This window comes from Balaenoptera acutorostrata, chromosome 4 (genome assembly GCF_949987535.1).
Source record: "Balaenoptera acutorostrata chromosome 4, mBalAcu1.1, whole genome shotgun sequence".
Lineage (NCBI taxonomy): Eukaryota > Metazoa > Chordata > Mammalia > Artiodactyla > Balaenopteridae > Balaenoptera > Balaenoptera acutorostrata.
The window spans coordinates 79,971,272-79,991,726 of NC_080067.1; the positions used below are offsets into that span (position 1 = coordinate 79,971,272).

Consider the following 20,455-nt stretch of genomic DNA (forward strand, 5'->3'; position numbering starts at 1 on the left):
CAGATTCTTAACCACTGTGCCACCAGGGAAGTCCCTACAGCTATTTTTTAAACTGTACAGTTAACTTCCTGGAATTTCTTCTGATTTTCACTGACTTTGGCCCTTTCTGATCTCTTTGAAACAGTGATCACATGGAAAGTGTGTGTGGCTATTTAATGAAGTACACCAACCTTGTCACTGGGTGGCAATACAGGTAAGTGTGATTATTCTGTCACATCTCTCTCCCAAGAGACCAGAAATGGGGCTGATAATTTTATATTCTGATATTACTTCAGTACAAATATGGCTGGGAAACATGTTAGAGAAAGATTTACCATGTTTTTTCTAAAAGTCTGATGACTTTCTTCTCCTTTTCAAGGGGTAGGAGGAGTTAACATCTGTCCAAATTGCAGCCTCCAAATGCCTCAGAAGTTAGAATCATTTGTCCACTTGCCTAATGCATACTTGCAGTGGTGAGGCTTTTAGGGTGGTTTGGAGATGGCAAAGAGATTTGTATTAGGTGCCTGTTCAGGATTCTCAAAAGTTCTCTGGGACCTTGGAGAGTTTAAATAACCAGCCGAAGGTCAAACAAGCACTCAATAAGTAGCAAAGCCAGCTATTTTAAATACTGTGTGGAATTGGTAGTTGTAGGGTAGGGGATTAAACTTTTTTTTTTATTGTGATAAAGTAAACATAACAAAATTTACCATTTTAAACATTTTTTAGTATACAGTTCAGTGGCATTAAATACATGCACATTGTTGTGCAGCTATCACCTTCATTCATCTCAGAACTTTTTGCATCTTCTCAGACTAAAACTCTGTACCCATTAAACAATATTTCCACATTTCCCCCTGCCCTGAGTCCTTGGCAACCACTATTCTACTTTCTGTCTCTATGAATTTGACTACTCTAGGTACCTTAATAAAAGTGGAATCATACAATATTTGTCCTTTTGTGATTGGCTTATTTCACTTAGTATAATGTCCTCAAGGTTCACCTATGTAGCGTGTGTCAGGATTCCTAGCTTTTTAGGGCTGAATCGTAGTCCCTTGTATGTATATACCACATTTTGTTTATCCAGTTATCTGTCGGTGGACATTTGGGTTACTTCTACCTTTTGGCTAATCGTGAATAATGCTGCTGTGAGCATTGGTGTACAAAATATCTGTTGGAGTTCCTGCTCTCATTCTTTTGTGTATATACCCAGAAATGGAATTGCTGGATCACATGGTAATTCTGTGTTTAACTTTTTGGCGAATCACCATATTGTTTTCCATAGCAGCTGCACCATTTTACATTCCCACCAGCAATGCACAGGAGTTGCAATTTCTGTACATCTTCCCAACACTTGTTACTTTCTGTTTTATGTGGGGTTTTTTTGTTTTGTTTTGTTTTTTTTAATAATAGCCATCCTAATGGGTGTTAAGTGGTATCTCATTGTGGTTTTTAAATTTACAAGCGTTAAAGGTAGAATTTGAACCCAAATAGTTCTGACTCCGAAGTCTATGTTCTTGACATTATAACATGCTGCTTCTTATTCACATGTCATTTGGAGACCTCTGCTTTTGGCTAGGTCAAAAGCATGTTGGAATAACTGGAGCTGAATTTGCATTTTACCTTAAACAACTAGAAAATGGGACATAGTATATGAAAGAATGGTTTTCAGACTTTCAAAAAATAGTTGAAGCACTATGATGAACATGTGATTTATTAAAAGAGAAGGCAGTTTGGGCCATGTTTAGTTTGAAGTAACAGTAGGGCTTTCAAATAGGAGTGATATGCAGGAAGTTGGAGGTCATATGAGAGGTCAAAGCTGGATGTGAAAACATAGAAGGGAATCATTCCTGTTGAAGTGAAAAGGGTAGTTCTCTAAGGTTCTCAGTTTTTATTTTTTTTAAAAAGAGCAAAGTCAAGGGAGCCTTTTCATTTTGCATTTTCCCACCTCAGTTTTTATGTAATTTTTTAAAAGCTTATACATTTAAATGACATATAAAATATTTTTTTAAAAAATTTATGTCACTCTGCTTTTAGCACTATTCTTTGTTCTCTTTTTAAAAAGGGAAATAGGTTAACTTTTCTCCCCCATTCCATTCAACAACTTTCATTCATATTATATTATTGAGAAAGTCTCAGAAGTGGAACAGAGTAAGAAAGCTCCAAAATATACCCAAGCTTATAAGATTTAATATATGTTAATGATGGCATTTCAGGTCAGTGGCAACTTGAGACCATGGGGAGAAGGGGCAGGTGTTTGTATCATTGCATGAGGGAGCCTTCCAAAAAGATCCATTGGCCACTGGTTGCCTGAGGAGTTAGCTAAGAGATCCAAGCCAAAGTTCCAGCTTAGGGAGGGGCACTGCCTCTGCCCATGCGATCCCTCCAGCTGTCTAAGAGGCCAGTTTTAGCAGCAGCAGGAAGTGGGGATGAAGACAACCCATCCCTGTTTGCCACTGAGAACACAGAATCTTTTACCAACTTGCCCCATCAGAGAGGTCTCAGCTTGTCAACTTGATTGCTGCAAGACCACTTTAGAAAAAACTTCCATTTTCTGCCAACCTGGCTGGAGGCTTATGGCACAGTACTGGGTTCTCAGCATGGAATGTGCAGATTGAATGATAAAAGAGGAACAGAAAGGTTAAGACCACGTTTAAGGACCTTAGGCTTAGAGCTCAGTTCCTTTGGCAGGCCTAGCCACTTTGTCCCTGTGCTGCAGATAAAGCTTAGGTAACAAAAGCACTGCACCTGTGCCAGATATACAAGGCAGTGTCCCTGCAGTCCATTTCTGTTTGACTAAGGGCAACTTAGAGCAGCTTGGAGAAATCCAGCATGGGCGTACTCTATAAATAACTGCTTGCTTTGGAATGTAGTGCCCTAGGAATGAGCAAGACCCTCTCTTGAACCCATTTCCTTTCACTTTCAACTCTAATTCCTGAAGATGAGATCACTTCCCAGTTGGCTTAGAAGTTCTATACATGCTCAGCACTGAAGTCTAGGATGGTCAGAGCAAAGCACATGGGTGCCTTTCCATCCAGAATCTTCACTAAAGTTGATTTTTGCCATCATAAGACATACTTCCAAGTCAGAATATTTTTTAGATTAAAGTTCCATTTGATGATACTTCACCTTAAGTTGTGGGCTATTCTGAAGATTAGTCATTTTCTCAAACTGACCGTCTTTGTTGTTTTGAAATTGCAAAAAATAAACAATTATTTAATTTTCCTTTTAACAACTTAGGTGACTTTTCTGCATGTAAAGATAGATGCTGAATCTTAAGTCTTTGTTTCTGCATTTCTTTAGCTTCTTGGTTAGGCCAACTTGATAAAACTACTATAATCAAGTGTCTCATACCCTTCTGGGCAAAATAGCTTTATTAAGTTTTCTCACTATGTGGATTGTCTCTCTGTCCCCAATCTACACATCTTGTAAAATATCTCCAGAGAAGTGGTGAAGGAAGAACATTTGGATTAATTCATGTATGATGAAAGACAGCCCAAAGTGCTCTGTTATTGCCAGTGGGTCCATAATATCATCTTGGTGTTAGAAAGATATTCAGTTATTGGCTCATTTCTATTATTTTACCAATTCCTCCTTTTGTATATTTAGGTGAGTACCTCCCATGTTGTAAATTTGCGGTAATGCCTTTGGGATAAGAAATATGTGTTCACAGCAAACTTGAGATTTCCAAACACGTTATTCTCTAAATTTTCTTTGAAGTGACTGCTTGTAAGAGAAGAGACCAGTCTTTTTCCTTTGACTGTTTGAAATGAATTGTGCTTATTGCTTAGAACAGTCGGAAGAGATTTCTTTCTTTTCTTGTTTCCTTCGTTCGTTCCTTTCCTTATTTCTTGTTTGTTTGTTCATTTGTTCCTTTGTTCACAGCTTTATTGAGATGTAGTGCCCATTTGAGGTGTACAACTCAATGGTTTTTAGTATATTCAAGAGACTGCTTTCTTGCCAACAGACCCCTTACATTTGCTTGCTGAATTTTTTGTAGTAGATGCATGACTTAGTCTGTTCAGGCTGCAATAACAAAATGTCACCGACTGGATAGCTTATAAACAACAGAAATTTATTTCTCACAGTTCCGGAGGTTGGAAGTCCATGATTATGGTGGCAGCATGGTCAGGAAAGGGTCCTCTTTTGGATCGCAGACTTCTCATTGTATTCTCACATGGCTGTAAAGGGCCAAGGGAGCTCTCTTGGGTCTCTCTCTTTTTCTTGTTTTCTGGCCGCACTGCGCGGCTTGCGGAGATCTTAGTTCCCCAACCAGTGACTGAACCCCTGCCCATGGCAGTGAAAGTGCCGAGTCCTAACTGCTGGACCACCAGGGAAGTCCCTTGGGTCTCTTTTATAAAGGCACTGATCCCATTCATGAGAGTGTTACACCCTTATGACCTGATCACTTCCCAAAGGCCCCATCTCTTAATATCATTACCTTAGGGGTTAGGATTTCCACATGTGAATTTTGGTGGGGACACATTCAGACCATGGCAGATTACTAAGGACACTTTATATGTTTTAGGAATTTAAGATGATTTCAGTGGCTATTTTTGTGTTAATTAAAATAATCCCTTCAAATCTTAGGGAAAATAATGTTAAACAGCCCTTTTAAAAATAGGCAAAAATGTGAGGGGCAGTTCACTAAGTAGAACTACAGATGGTCAATAAACACATGAAAAAATGTTTAACTCCTCTAGTAATTAAAGAAATGGAGGTTTAAAGCTCTCAAAGATATTAAAATTAATTTATCAAATATCATCAGAATATGTGAACATAATTTTTAAAATCACAAGCATGCTAAAAGACGAATGAGAAAAACAATAGTCTTGCTTTCCCGTCTCCCTTTTCAGGCATCCGCTTTCGACTTGTGTTTTCTTCTCATCGTTTCTTTTTCTTTCCCTGAATAAAAGGCTGATTCCATTCTCTTCCAGTTTGGTATGGTTGATATGGTTGCCATGTTGCTTAAGACAATATCTTCTAGGAACTTGAACTGGATCAAATTGTCTACCTGATTCTATTACAGAACACACTAACATGTAGAATGCCAAACTGCTGTAAATCCAAACATTAATTTTTTGAAATAGAAACTTTTTAGGTTTTTTTTTCTAAAGAAAAGAACTATTGCACTACTTAAATTGGAATCCGAATTAACATATTTCCTAAAGTAGTTAATCTAAAACCAAATCAGAACATCAAATTCTTTTCCAAAGTGTATCACTATTTCATCATTTAGTTTCAAGTTCCTTGTTTCTGCATCTCCAGTTGCAGCTTTTTCATTTTTAAAGAGGATAAGTAATCTTTAGTTGTGACCTATTTAATGTTGCGTTCACAAAATCTTAATACCTTGGCATTATTCTTATTGTTTATTTCACTGATTAAATCTTAAATCAGATTCATTTCTTACCTAGCATTTGTTGACTTCAGAGCTCATGCTTTGATTTGTTTCCAGTGAATTTTAAATAAAAATTCTCACTACCATTTGTCTTGGGCAACATACCCTCCCTGTTAATGAATTCTGGAGAGAAATCTTCCTCTGAAAGGATACTATATCTTTGTTCCTTTTTGCATTGTCTAGTATACCTCTTCCCTATTAAATGCCTCTTTCACAGCTGAAGGTTTTATATCTTTTATTAAACTCATTCAATTTTTCAGTAACATTTACTGCTAGGAAATTCAATCTAGTGTTTCCAAGTACTTCTTGAGATGCTTTTGAATTTTATTTAATAGCAAAAACTCAAAAGTGTGTGATTAAAATTTGGTTTGCTTTAGTTTGACTAGGGGAAATATTTTAAAATTATGACCTTTTTTAAAATCATTACAGGTTTTTTGTTTTAAACAATGAAGCTGGGCTATTGGAGTACTTTGTGAATGAACAGTCTAGAAATCAAAAACCCAGAGGTACTTTGCAGCTTGCAGGAGCTGTAATATCACCCAGTGATGAGGACTCTCACACCTTCACTGTAAATGCTGCCAGTGGGGAACAGTATAAACTCAGAGGTATGACCGAAATATGAGAATTAATAGTGTGATTTTCTTCTTCCTTGAGAAGTTGGTATACTTCCCTGCTTTCATTTAGGTTTTGGAAATAGAAACTGCCGTCACTGATGATATAGACACAATATTTTAAACCTTGGAATTGCTTTAAGGATTTATGAAATCTGTTTTAATTAATGACTTTTTTTAAGTGACACAGTGAACAAGTCTGTTTAAAATTGGGCCCTCTAAAAATTTGTGTAGAGGAAATTCTGATTACTGAAAACTCTGAAAACATAGACTTCTTTAAATTTTTTTTATGTCTTCCATGGATTTGTATTTTACCCCCTTTCTTGATTTGGTTGGTATGCTCTCTTTGTGGTTTTTAGTGACTAATGTACATAATTGAGATTTATTAAAATGCTCGTATTCATTAAAATAAAGTATAACTTCTGATTAGATACATTTAATTTGTATATATAAAGTTTGTTTTTTATTTAATTAATACACATAAAGTATAACAATAACCCTAATTGAGCATGCTTCTAGAGATCTGAAAGAATATACTGAGGGTACATTAAATGCTTAATAAAGGTTATTTCTTTAAGGAAGAGCATATTTTTATGAGAAAGTTAAGACATGTCATATACCCACCTAGCTGCATGTAATTTATCCTCCTAATGAAATAGCCACATCCAGCTATGGTGTTACCTAACAAGGTTGATGCTTTGGCCTCTTTCCTACCTCCCTCTGGTCAGGGACATTTGCTCTAGGAAGAGTAAGACCAATCCCTGATTTTCAGTGATCTATTCTTCATGCTATAGACAATTAATTGTATTCTAAAAATAAATATAAAAGTGAATAACTTGTAGATACTTTTTATCAGCCACAGATGCTAAAGAGCGACAACATTGGGTTAGCAGACTTCAGATATGTACACAACACCACACTGAAGCTATTGGCAAGGTATGTGGATTCATATACGATATTAATGCACAAAAATGGGAAAAGATTTTTAACTTATTTTTTTATATTTTAAAATTGAGGTAGTATTCACATACCATAAAATTTATCCTTTTAAAGTGTACAATTTCATGGTTTTTAGTATATTCACAAGATTGTACAACTGTTGCAACTATCTGATTCCTGGACATTTTCATCACCTTCCAAAAAACCCATATCCATCAGTAGTCACTCCCTAGTCCCCTCTTCCCAGTCCCCTGACAAACACTAATATAATTTCTGTTTCATTGGATTTGTTTATTCTGGACATTTCATATAAGTGGAATCATACAATATGTGCTTTTTTGGTCTGGCTTCTTACAATAAGCACAGTGTTTTCAAGGTTCATCCATGTCATTGCATGTATCATACTTTATTCCTTTTTAAGGCCAAATAGTACTCTATTGTATGGATGTACCACATTTTGTTTATTCACCAGCTGATGGACATTTGGATTGTTTTATTTTTTTTTCGCCGTGCCGAGTGGCTTGTGGGATCTTAGTTCCCCAACCAGGGATTGAACCCGGGCCCATGGCAGTGAAAACGCTGAGTCCTAACCACTGGACCGCCAGGGAGTTCCCTGGATTGCTTACATTTTGTGGCTGTTATGAATAATACTTCTGTGAACACTTGTGTTCAAGTTTTTGTGTAAACACATGATTTCAGTTCTCTAGGTTATTCCTAGGAGTAGAATTACTGGGTTATATGGTAGTTCTCTGTTTAACTATTTGAGGAACTGCCAAACTGTTTTTCAAAGCAGTCAGACTATTTCATGTTCTCACCAGCAATACATGAGGGTTCCAGTTTCTCCACATCCTTACCAATACTTGTTGCTGTCCTTTTTTACAATTATTATGGCCATCCTAATGCGTGTGAAGTAGAATTTCATTGTGGTTTTGATTTCATTTCTCTAATGACTAATAATGTTGAGCATCTTTTCATGTGCTTACCGACCATTTGTGTATCTCCTTTGGGGTGTTTTATTTTTTAAGATGAAAAGGAGGGTCTCAGTACTTGAAATCTGAGGTTAGAAATGTCTAAAAAATGATATAGGGAAGCATAGTTAAAGGATTCCATACCTACTTTTCTTTTTCTTCCTAGTGGTTTTTCCCCATAGCTAAATTTTTTAAAGTTGTGATTTAGGCCTATAGTCTGAAATCCAGCATAAAAGCTTTATTTGTGCTGCAAGATTCTAAGCATTGGCAGTGACCAGAAAGTGCTGGTTTGTTTCAAAGATACTTGAATGTTACATTAGAACATTTATTATATTGAGTATTGCTGAGTATATTTTTTGCTTCAATCATGATGTTTAAAGATCTGAAATTAGAAATTTCTTGTTATTCTAATACATTCTAACGTGGATTAAAAAAGTTCTTGACAGCACACACCTGGAATTAATTTTCTAACTACGTTACCAGTTTACTATGGGATGTGTGAAATACTTAAACTTTGAAGGATTTAAATTTTATCATCTTCAGAGCTACTCTTGTAGTCAATTTTGAGGTTAATTTTATTTTTAAAACTGTGTGTAAAAGACTCTAGTTTAGTATAGGTTGAGGGTTAACCTAAAGTTTAAAAAAGGAATGATTTTCTTTGTTTGTCTAATAGAATAATCCTCCTCTGAAATCACGGAGCTTCTCACTTGCATCTAGTGGTAATTCTCCTATATCCCAGAGGAGACCCAGTCAAAATGCCATTTCCTTTTTTAATGTTGGACATTCCAAACTACAATCAGTGAGCAAAAGAACTAACTTACCTCCAGACCATCTTGTGGAAGTCAGAGAAGTAAGTATGAATTGAAATCAAGTTAAAATGCATAAAATAATCTTAACTGCTTGGTTTTGACACACAAAAATTTTAAATCCTGTGTCTTCTGGGGCCCTCAATGTTTAAGTCTTAAAGAGTCCCTGATTCTTTAGGTGTCCTAAGTTTCCTCAAGTCTGTCAACTAGGTTCTGTTAAACTGTCATCTTTCAAAAGTCTGCATCTTTCATTTCTCAAGTAAGAGTACAGACTCCATTAATGTAAAATTTATGATCAAAAGGGTTATTAAGCCTAGTGGAAAGACTATATGGTCAAACAACTGACTATTTTCTTTAACTGGTACATGTAAATAGAGAATTTCACACACACACAAAAATAGAATAGTTAAATCCTTGATATTGCCTTATCTCACCATTTTCTTCATTCTCTTTCAAACTGCGTACCAAATAATTCTAGTTAATAAAGGATGCAGTTGTTAGGTTCTTAATAATCCGGGTGTTTTTTACTGAGTTAATTTTGGTAGAGCTTATAAATATCTGTGTAGTGAATTGTGAAAATAATATTGTAAATCACACTCAAATGATTTAAGGCAGGAAACTGGGGAGAATGTTCCCTCTATCAAGTTATTTTGGTTTGTATTTATAAATGAAGAAATTGAGATTTAAAGAGATGAAGTAACATCCTTGAGATAAACAAACAATAGCTTTGACTCACTTTTTAGTCCTGTTATAAATAAGTGACAATTATAAATACCTTTTTTCATAAAACAATACATTTTTAGTATTTATGTTGATGATATTCAATCTGTTGATAAATATTGGTGTTTGTGTCTTAAGGAAATCAAGGTACTGATATATTAATCTACGGTGAAGGAAAAGGAAATATTAAAAGTGGTTAAGATAAGGGATAGAATAAAGAAAAATATCTAGGGGCAGACTTGTATCATAGTGTGTTCCTTAACCCCTAAAAATTAGGCTGCCATGAAATTTTTGGAAATCTTTGATCATGGCTAGTGATGGGAGCTTGACGGTTCTTCAGAGATGCTGATAATGTTCTGTTTCTTGATCTGGGTGTTGGTTACATGGGTGTGTTTGGTTTATGAAAATTCATCAAGCCTATATACTTGTGAGAAGTGTACTTTTCTATCTGTAATACTGTGTATCAATATATATACTTCAGTAAAAAATTCAAAACAAGCAAAACTCATATAGTTGAAGTTGTCATGAATTTTGGTGCACATTTTCACGGAAAAGGAACCTTTCTGTATTTGAGATTTTAGCTATCTGTGGAGACCTCTGCTTGGCTGTGCTTGGATCTTTAGGACCTGCTGTACTGAGACTATTGTCATATCTCAGCTTCTCTTGTACTGTGATGACTTTAATCACCCACGCTTCTCTTTCTTGCTCTAATGGTTCTTTTGTTATTCTCACACCCAGGGGTAATTTCTTACAGTACCCATACTATAATGTTCTGTGATTTTAAATATACCTTTCATATCATTGTGATAGCATGTTAATGTTTAGCATGTAACTCTGACACTTGTATGTAGAGACTGTGTGTCCCTAAAGTTTCACAACTACCTCTTTAGGAAGGACATTTACTTACAGAATTTTACAGGATATTTACTTACAGAACTGACTAATTTAATGGCAGCTTTCTTGAATTATGGTGCCAGTAATTATCGTAGGATTTGAGGGTTGACCATTGTTTGGCAATCTCTGTGCCAATGCCACATACAAAAAAAAAAAAAAAAGTTTTAGTTGAGTGTCTGTGTCTTCACTAGGTTGATGTTTTTGCTTTTAAGAACTCAACAGGTCAAATTATAAAATTATAACTCTATTAGGAACATTCTGTATTCCAATGGAATAATTCTATTTGTGAGAAAATAGTACATTTGGAGAGTTTATACCATTTTTTGTCCTTCAGACAAATATTTTTTAATGTTTTTATTTTTTAATAAATTTATTTATTTTTGGCTGTGTTGGGCCTTTGTTGCTGTGCACAGGCTTTCTCTAGTTGCGGCGAGTGGGGGCTACTCGTTGTTGCGTTGAGCGGGCTTCTCATTGCGGTGGCTTCTCTTGTTGCGGAGCACGGCTCTAGGTGCGTGGGCTTCAGTAGTTGTGGCACTCGGGCTCAGTACTTGTGGCTTGCAGGCTCTACAGTGCAGGCTCAGTAGTTATGGCGCATGGGCTTAGTTGCTCCGCAGCATGTGGGATCTTCCCGGACCAGGGATGGAACCCATGTCCCATGCATTGGCAGGTGGATTCTTTTTTTTTTTTTTAAACATCTTTATTGAAGTATAATTGCTTTACAATGGTGTGTTAGTTTCTGCTTTATAACAAAGTGAATCAGTTATACATATACATATGTTCCCATATCTCTTCCCTCTTGCATCTCCCTCCCTCCCACCCTCCCTATCCCACCCCTCTAGGTGGTCACAAAGCACCGAGCTGATCTCCCTGTGCTATGTGGCTGCTTCCCACTAGCTATCTATTTTACATTTGGTAGTGTATATATGTCCATGACACTCTCTCACCCTGTCACATCTCACCCCTCCCCCTCCCCATATCCTCAAGTCCATTCTCTAGTAGGTCTGTGTCTTTATTCCCGTCTTGCCACTAGGTTCTTCATGACCTTTTTTTTTTTTTCCCCTTAGATTCCATATATATGTGTTAGCATACTGTATTTGTTTTTCTCTTTCTGACTTACTTCACTCTGTATGACAGACTCTTAACCCCATCCACCTCATTACAAATAGCTCCATTTCATTTCTTTTTATGGCTGAGTAATATTCCATTGTATATATGTGCCACATCTTCTTTATCCATTCATCCGATGATGGACACTTTGGTTGCTTCCATGTCCTGGCTATTGTAAATAGAGCTGCAATGAACATTTTGGTACATGACTCTTTTTGAATTATGGTTTTCTCAGGGTATATACCCAGTAGTGGGATTGCTGGGTCGTATGGTAGTTCTATTTTTAGTTTTTTAAGGAACCTCCATACTGTTCTCCATAGTGGCTGTATCAATTTACATTCCCACCAACAGTGCAAGAGTGTTCCCTTTTCTCCACACCCTCTCCAGCATTTATTGTTTCTAGATTTTTTGATGATGGCCATTCTGACCGGTATGAGATGATACCTCATTGTAGTTTTGATTTGCATTTCTCTAATGATTAATGATGTTGAGCATTCTTTCATGTGTCTGTTGGCCATCTGTATATCTTCTTTGGAGAAATGTCTATTTAGGTCTTCTGCCCATTTTTGGATTGGGTTGTTCGTTTTTTTGTTATTGAGCTGCATGAGCTGCTTGTAAATCTTGGAGATTAATCCTTTGTCAGTTGCTTCATTTGCAAATATTTTCTCCCATTCTGAGGGTTGTCTTTTGGTCTTGTTTATGGTTTCCTTTGCTGTGCAAAAGCTTTTAAGTTTCATTAGGTCCCATTTGTTTATTTATTTATTTATTTTTTTAATTTATTTTATTTATTTATTTTTGGCTGTGCTGGGTCTTCGGTTCGTGCGAGGGCTTTCTCTAGTTGCGGCAAGTGGGGGCCACTCTTCATCGCGGTGCGGGGACCGCTCTTCATCGCGGTGCGCGGGCCTTTCACTATCGCGGCCCCTCCCGTTGCGGGGCACAGGCTCCAGACGCGCAAGCTCAGCAGCTGTGGCTCACGGGCCCAGCTGCTCCGCGGCATGTGGGATCCTCCCAGACCAGGGCTCGAACCCGTGTCTCCTGCATTAGCAGGCAGATTCTCAACCACTGCGCCACCAGGGAAGCCCCCATTTGTTTACTTTTGTTTTTATTTCCATTTCTCTAGGAGCTGGGTCAAAAAAGATCTTGCTGTGATTTATGTCATAGAGTGTTCTGCCTATGTTTTCCTCTAAGAGTTTGATAGTGTCTGGCCTTAAACTTAGGTCTTTAATCCATTTTGAGTTTATTTTTGTGTATGGTGTCAGGGAGTGTTCTAATTTCATACTTTTACATGTACCTGTCCAATTTTCCCAGCACCACTTATTGAAGAGGCTGTCTTTTCTCCACTGTATATGCTTGCCTCCTTTATCAAAGATAAGGTGACCATATGTGCGTGGGTTTATCTCTGGGCTTTCTATCCTGTTCCATTGATCTATATTTCTGTTTTTGTGCCAGTACCAAACTGTCTTGATTACTGTAGCTTTGTAATATAGTCTGAAGTCAGGGAGCCTGATTCCTCCAGCTCCATTTTTCGTTCTCAAGATTACTTTGGCTATTCGGGGTCTTTTGTGTTTCCATACAAATTGTGAAATTTTTTGTTCTAGTTCTGTGAAAAATGCCATTGGTAGTTTGATAGGGATTGCATTGAATCTGTAGATTGCTTTGGGTAGTAGAGTCATTTTCACAATGTTGATTCTTCCAATCCAGGAACATGGTATATCTCTCCATCTATTTGTATCATCTTTAATTTCTTTCATCAGTGTCCTATAATTTTCTGCATACAGGTCTTTTGTCTCCTTAGGTAGGTTTATTCCTAGATATTTTATTCTTTTTGTTGCAATGGTAAACGGGAGTGTTTTCTTAATTTCACTTTCAGATTTTTCATCATTAGTATATAGGAATGCAAGAGATTTCTGTGCATTCATTTTGTATCCTGCAACTTTACCAAATTCATTGATTAGCTCTAGGAGTTTTCTGGTAGCATCTTTAGGATTCTCTATGTATAGTATCATGTCATCTGCAAACACTGACAGCTTTACTTCTTCTTTTCCGATTTGGATTCCTTTTATTTCTTTTTCTTCTCTGATTGCTGTGGCTAACACTTCCAAAACTATGTTGAATAATAGTGGTGAGAGTGGGCAACCTTGTCTTGTTCCTGATCTTAGTGGAAATGGTTTCAGTTTTTCACCATTGAGGACAATGTTGGCTGTGGGTTTGTCATATATGGCCTTTATTATGTTGAGGAAAGTTCCCTCTATGCCTACTTTCTGCAGGGCTTTTATCATAAATGGGTGTTGAATTTTGTCGAAAGCTTTCTCTGCATCTATTGAGATGATCATATGGTTTTTCTCCTTCAATTTGTTAATATGATGTATCACGTTGATTGATTTGCGTACACTGAAGAATCCCTGCATTCCTGGAATAAACCCCACTTGATCATGGTGTATAATCCTTTTAATGTGCTGTTGGATTCTGTTTGCTAGTATTTTGTTGAGGATTTTTGCATCTGTGTTCATCAGTGATATTGGCCTGTAGTTTTCTTTCTTTGTGACATCTTTGTCTGGTTTTGGTATCAGGGTGATGGTGGCCTCGTAGAATGAGTTGGGGAGTGTTCCTCCCTCTGCAATATTTTGGAAGAGTTTGAGAAGGATAGGTGTTAGCTCTTCTCTAAATGTTTGATAGAATTCGCCTGTGAAGTCATCTGGTCCTGGGCTTTTGTTTGTTGGAAGATTTTTAATCACAGTTTCAATTTCAGTGCTTGTGATTGGTCTGTTCATATTTTCTATTTCTTCCTGGTTCAGTCTCGGCAGGTTGTGCATTTCTAAGAATCTGTCCATTTCTTCCAGGTTGTCCATTTTATTGGCATATAGTTGCTTGTAGTAATCTCTCATGATCGTTTGTATTTCTGCAGTGTCAGTGGTTACTTCTCCTTTTTCATTTCTAATTCTATTGACTTGAGTCTTCTCCCTTTTTCTCTTGATGAGTCTGGCTAATGGTTTATCAATTTTGTTTATCTTCTCAAAGAACCAGCTTTTAGTTTCATTGATTTTTGGTATTGTTTCCTTCATTTCTTTTTCATTTATTTCTGATCTGATCTTTATGATTTCTTTCCTTCTGCTAGCTTTGGGGTTTTTTTGTTCTTCTTTCTCTAATTGCTTTAGGTGAAAGGTTAGGTTGTTTATTCTAGATGTTTCCTGTCTCTTGAGGTAGGCTTGTATTGCTATAAACTTCCCTCTTAGCACTGCTTTTGCTGCATCCCATAGGTTTTGGGTCATCGTGTCTCCATTGTCATTTGTTTCTAGGTATTTTTTGATTTCCCCTTTGATTTCTTCAGTGATCACTTCGTTATTAAGTAGTGTATTGTGTAGCCTCCATGTGTTTGTATTTTTTACAGATCTTTTCCTGTAATTGATATCTAGTCTCATAGCGTTGTGGTCGGAAAAGATACTTGATACGATTTCAATTTTCTTAAATTTACCAAGGCTTGATTTGTGACCAAGATATGATCTATCCTGGAGAATGTTCCATGAGCACTTGAGAAAAATGTGTATTCTGTTGTTTTTGGGTGGAATGTCCTATAAATATCAGTTAAGTCCATCTTGTTTAATGTGTCATTTAAAGCTTGTGTTTCCATATTTATTTTCATTTTGGATGATCTGTCCATTGGTGAAAGTGGGGTGTTAAAGTCCCCTACTATGATTGTGTTGCTGTCGATTTCCCCTTTTATGGCTGTTAGTATTTGCCTTATGTATTGAGGTGCTCCTATGTTGGGTGCATAAATATTTACAATTGTTATACCTTCCTCTTGGATCGATCCCTTGATCATTATATAGTGTCCTTCTTTGTCTCTTGTAATAGTCTTTATTTTAAAGTCTATTTTGTCTGATATGAGAATTGCTACTCCAGCTTTCTTTTGATTTCCATTTGCATGGAATATCTTTTTCCAACCCCTCACTTTCAGTCTGTATGTGTCTCTAGGTCTGAAGTGGGTCTCTTGTAGACAGCATATATATGGGTCTTGTTTTTGTATCCATTCAGCCAGTCTGTGTCTTTTGGTTGGAGCATTTAATCCATTTACATTTAAGGTAATTATCTATATGTATGTTCCTATTCCCATTTTCTTAAATGTTTTGGGTTTGTTCTTGTAGGTGTTTTCCTTCTCTTGTGTTTCTTGCCTAGAGAAGTTCCTTTAGCATTTGTTGTAAAGCTGGTTTGGTGGTGCTGAACTCTCTCAGCTTTTGCTTGTCTGTAAAGGTTTTAATTTCTCCATCAAATCTGAATGAGATCCTTGCTGGGTAGAGTAATCTTGGTTGTAGGTTTTTCTCCTTCATCACTTTAAGTATATCCTGCCACTCCCTTCTGGCTTGCAGAGTTTCTGCTGAAAGATCAGCTGTTAACCTTATGGGGATTCCCTTGTGTGTTATTTGTTGTTTTTCCCTTGCTGCTTTTAATATGTTTTCTTTATATTTAATTTTTGACAGTTTGATTAATATGTGTCTTGGCGTGTTTCTCCTTGGATTTATCCTGTATGGAATTCTCTGTGTTTCCAGAACTTGATTAACTCTTTCCTTTCCCATATTAGGGAAGTTTTCAACTATAATCTCTTCAAATATTTTCTCAGTCCCTTTCTTTTTCTCTTCTTCTTCTGGGACCCCTATAATTAGAATGTTGGTGCATTTAATGTTGTCCCAGAGGTCTCTGAGACTGTCCTCAGTTCTTTTCATTCTTTTTTCTTTATTCTGCTCTGCAATAGTTATTTCCACCATTTTATCTTCCAGGTCACTTATCCGTTCTTCTGCCTCAGTTATTCTGCTCCCATCTAGAGTATTTTTAATTTCATTTACTGTGTTTTTCATCGTTGCTTGGTTCCTCTTTGGTTCTTCTACGTCCTTGTTAAATGTTTCTTGCATTTTGTCTATTCTATTTCCAAGATTTTGGATCATCCTTACTATCATTATTCTGAATTCTTTTTCAGGTAGACTACCTATTTCCTCTTCATTTGTTAGGTCTGGTGTGTTTTGAGCCTGCTCCTTCATCTGCTGTGTGTTTTTCTGTCTTCTCATTTTGCTTATCTTACTGTGTTTGGGGTCTCCTTTTCACAGGCTGCAGGTTCGTAGTTCCCGTTGTTTTTGGTATCTGTCCCCAGTGGCTAAGGTTGGTTCAGTGGGTTGTGTAGGCTTCCTGGTGGAGGGAACTAGTGCCTGTGTTCTGGTGGATGAGGCTGGATCTTGTCTTTCTGGTGGGCACGTCCACGTCTGGTGGTGTGTTTTGGGGTGTCTGTGGCCTTATTATGATTTTAGGCAGCCTCTCTGCTAATGGATGGGGCTGTGTTCCTGTCTTGCTAGTTGTTTGGCATAGGTTGTCCAGCACTGTAGCTTGCTGGTCGTTGAGTGAAGCTGGGTCTTGATGTTGAAATGGAGATCTCTGAGAAATTTTCGCCGTTTGGTATTACGTGGAGCTGGGAGGTCTCTTGTGGACCAGTGTCCTGAAGTTGGCTCTCCCACCTCAGAGGCACAGCCCTGATGCCTGGCTGGAGCACCAAGAGCCTTTCATCCACATGGCTGAAAAGTCGAGGAGTGAGGAAGACATCAGATGCGGTGGAATTAACTTCAGCTCTGTTTATCTGTGCTTTCAGTTCCTCCTCCAGGATGGCTGCCAACAACTGGGGTTACATACCACCTCTTTCCTAACCTGGAGGAGAAAGCCGGCAGGTGGATTCTTAACCACTGGGCCACCAGGGAAGTCCAAGGACACTTTTTAAATGCTTACTTTGGATTAATTTTAAATTTACAGAAAAGGTGCAAAAGTAGTACTGGCTTTCTATATATCCCCCACCTAACTTTTTGTAACGTTACCATCTTTCATAACATAATATCAAAACCAGGAAATTATATAGATACAATACTGTTAACTATAATCCTTTTTCAAATTTTAACAGTTTTTCCACTGACATTCTTTTTCTGTTTTAGGATCCTGTCCTAAAATGTTGCATTTAGTTGTTGTTATTACTACTTAGTCTCCTTCTTTCTGTAACTGTTTCTCAGTCTTTCCTTATCCTTCATGACCTTGACACCTATGAAGATCCAGTTATATTTATTTAATGTTCCCAAATTTGCATTTATCTGATGTTTTCTTATTATCTGAGTGAGATTATACATTTTTGGGAAAAATACCCTAGAAGATATGTATCCTTAGTGCCTATATCAAGGAGTTCATGATGTCAGTATGTCATATTACTGGTGATGTTGGCCTTGGTCACTTGGTTAAGGTAGCTTCTACTGGATTTCTCCACTGTAAAGTTGCTGTCTTTCCCTCTGTAGTTAATAAATATCTTGGGGAGGTACTTTGAGACTATGCAGATCCTTTTTCTCTTCAAAGACATTGAGAAAACTTTTGGTACCACACTGACCTATGGCTCCAGGTAAGAGTTCTCAAGCTTTTTGTGGTCTTGGGATCCCTTTCAGTCTGAAAAATGATTGAGGACCTCAAAGAGCTTTTGTTTTACGTGGGTTAAATTTACCAATATTTACCTTATTAGAAATTAAAACAGGTATTTTATTTTATTTATTATTATTTTTTATTAGTTATCTCTACATAAAAACAGGTATTTCAAATATACTTGTTTTAAATTTTTATTTTAAATTTTAAATGTTAAATGTTTTATTTTAAAATAAAAATTAATAAATTCATACATGTTAATATAAATAACATATTTTTATGTCAAACAACTATTTTTTCCCAAAACAAACAAAATAATTGCACTCAATTTATTGCCATATGTAGTTTTGGTTGAAATACGTGAAAAAAAATTTGGCCTCACACAGATACGTGGTTGGAAAAAAAGAGGAATATTTTAATAGCTTTTTAAGATAATTGTGGCTATTCTTCTCTGATACTCCACCAAAACTTGACAGTGGCAGTTTCTTAAGTGTTAGATGCAGTGTGGAATCTAATATATATCAGTGAACTTTTCATATTCTGTTTCATGAAAATACATTGGTTCGTCTTGCACTTTGAATGGATCTTTAACCTATGCACAATTTTGTAACACTATGCATTAGTCATTTGGAAAATATTAGTTCAGAGTTATGCAGGTCTTACAGATGTTGATATACAATATCAAAAATTCACATTCATTAAGATCCCCACTAATCTCATCAGAAAAGTCTTTCAGTATTGGAAACCTGTCAAGCTCATGGTAACTGACATAGGTTTTCCAAGATTGTAATTTCATTTTAAAGCTCAGATTTTATAATTGGCCACAAATACTGTCAGTTGTTTTTCTTGAAGTGGCAAGTCATTTTGTTTAATTTGAGATGTCTACCACATACCCCCAAGCCTGAAGAGCCATAGTTTCTAACAGTCATTATTTATGTCAAGGAAAAACATCCCTGTGTTTCTCCTCTTTTCTACTGCAACACCCTATACTTCTGTCCTCCGGTCACCAAATGTGTGGAGGCTTCCTCCGCACTAAGCAGTTCTCTGATCCTCTGCAGACTCCACCTAGGTGTTCTACAGTTTAATTCAGTTCTGACACTATTTATCTGAGATAGTATCTGCCCCCACTTCAGATGCTTTTCGCAAGTCCAGGTTGTCACCTGTGTTTGTGACCAACCACCTATAAATGGGAGGTTTCCATTACCCCTTCTTCAGGTTGGGTCATTTGCTAGAACAGCTCACAGAACTTGGGAAAACAGTTTACTTACTATACTACCAGTATATTATAAAGGACTGTAACTCAGGAACAGCCAGAGGAGGAGATATGTAGGGCAAGATATTGGGGAAGGGATGCAGAGCTTCCGTGCCCTCTCTGGTTGCACACCCTCCCAGCACCTCCATGTGTTCACCAACCAGAAGCTCTCTGGACCTCCTCCTTATGGGTTTTTATGGAGGCTTTATTACTTAGACATGATTGACTCCATCACTGGTCATTGGTGATTAATTCAACCTCAGCCCCTCTCTCCTCCCTAGAGGTTGGGGGGTGGGGCTGAAAGTTCCAGCCCTCTAATCTACAGGGTTGAGTCCCCTGGCAATCAGCCCCCATCGAGAGATTCTGCAAAAATCACTCCATTAACTGTACTGTGGTTGAAAGCGGTTCTTATGAATAACAAAGGACACATTTCACCTTTATGCTCTGAAGCTATTACAGGAAACCAAATATTGTAACAGAAGGTGTCCCTATGCTCTGATCACTTAGGAAATTACAACGGTTTTAAGAGCTGTGTGCCAGGAAGAGGTGGGATTCTTTCATGTCAGAATGGTGATCTGTGGAAAAAACAGCTAGTTCAGCTTGCAGCTCAGTCTCACAAGTGCTTTTCCTTAGGCAACCACAGTACTTTAGTATGCAGCAGAAGTGCACTTTTTTTGATATGCAATGGAAGTGTACTTCTCATTTTTCATATAGACTATTTAAAAATGTATACTCAAGAGTCAAAATATAGTAAAACTAATAATTTTTACTAATTTTTCAAGAACATTCTTAAGTAAAACTGTCTCCCCCCCGCTCCCCGCCCCCTCTTAAGTGCATGGAAGTGAAGAATACAATGATGACTAGTACTGTTGATGATGATGACACTGCCTTCATTCTAGCTAAGACACCAGCAGTTTTACCCACCATTGCTTTCACACCATCAGTGCAAATGCCACCAAGTGAAAAAGGCAAATTAATTTCCTAAAATTATTGTGAAAATAGTTTCGACTCCATAGACCCTCCGAAAAGAGTCCAACAAGAATCTGCAGAGCACTGTTTGAGAATTGCTGTTCTAGAGTGATCCAGCTCCAGGAGGTTGTAATGCAAAGATATAATTCAAAGTGAGTTTGAAAGGAGTATTTTAATCAAAGTCCATGGGTAAGTCCGGCAATAGATAAAGTAACAGTTGGCAAAAGCAACTGACTATTGAGAATGGAGTCATATTGTGCTTGAACATAGATTTATTACTAAAGTGTTAAAGTGATCTATTTTAGTATTTACTGTTTATTATTAGTACAATTTATCAATCACTCCATTAATCAGTGCGTGCTTCATGCTGGTACTTTGCTGTA

The 20,455-nt window shown here is 37.1% G+C and overlaps 1 protein-coding gene across 2 annotated transcripts in view; it reads left to right on the top strand.

Moving 5' to 3' along the window:
* Nucleotides 1-20,455, top strand: part of OSBPL11 (oxysterol binding protein like 11) — a 110,080-nt gene that overhangs the window by 29,877 nt on the left and 59,748 nt on the right. For both annotated transcript variants that reach the window (XR_009008174.1, XM_007182785.3), the window contains exons 2-5: nucleotides 125-193; nucleotides 5,804-5,979; nucleotides 6,842-6,921; nucleotides 8,566-8,742. Coding sequence is in view for 1 of the 2 variants with exons in the window: in XM_007182785.3 (XP_007182847.2) it covers nucleotides 125-193; nucleotides 5,804-5,979; nucleotides 6,842-6,921; nucleotides 8,566-8,742 (502 nt within the window). In the remaining variant the exon portion in view is untranslated. The remainder of the gene's footprint in view (nucleotides 1-124; nucleotides 194-5,803; nucleotides 5,980-6,841; nucleotides 6,922-8,565; nucleotides 8,743-20,455) is intronic.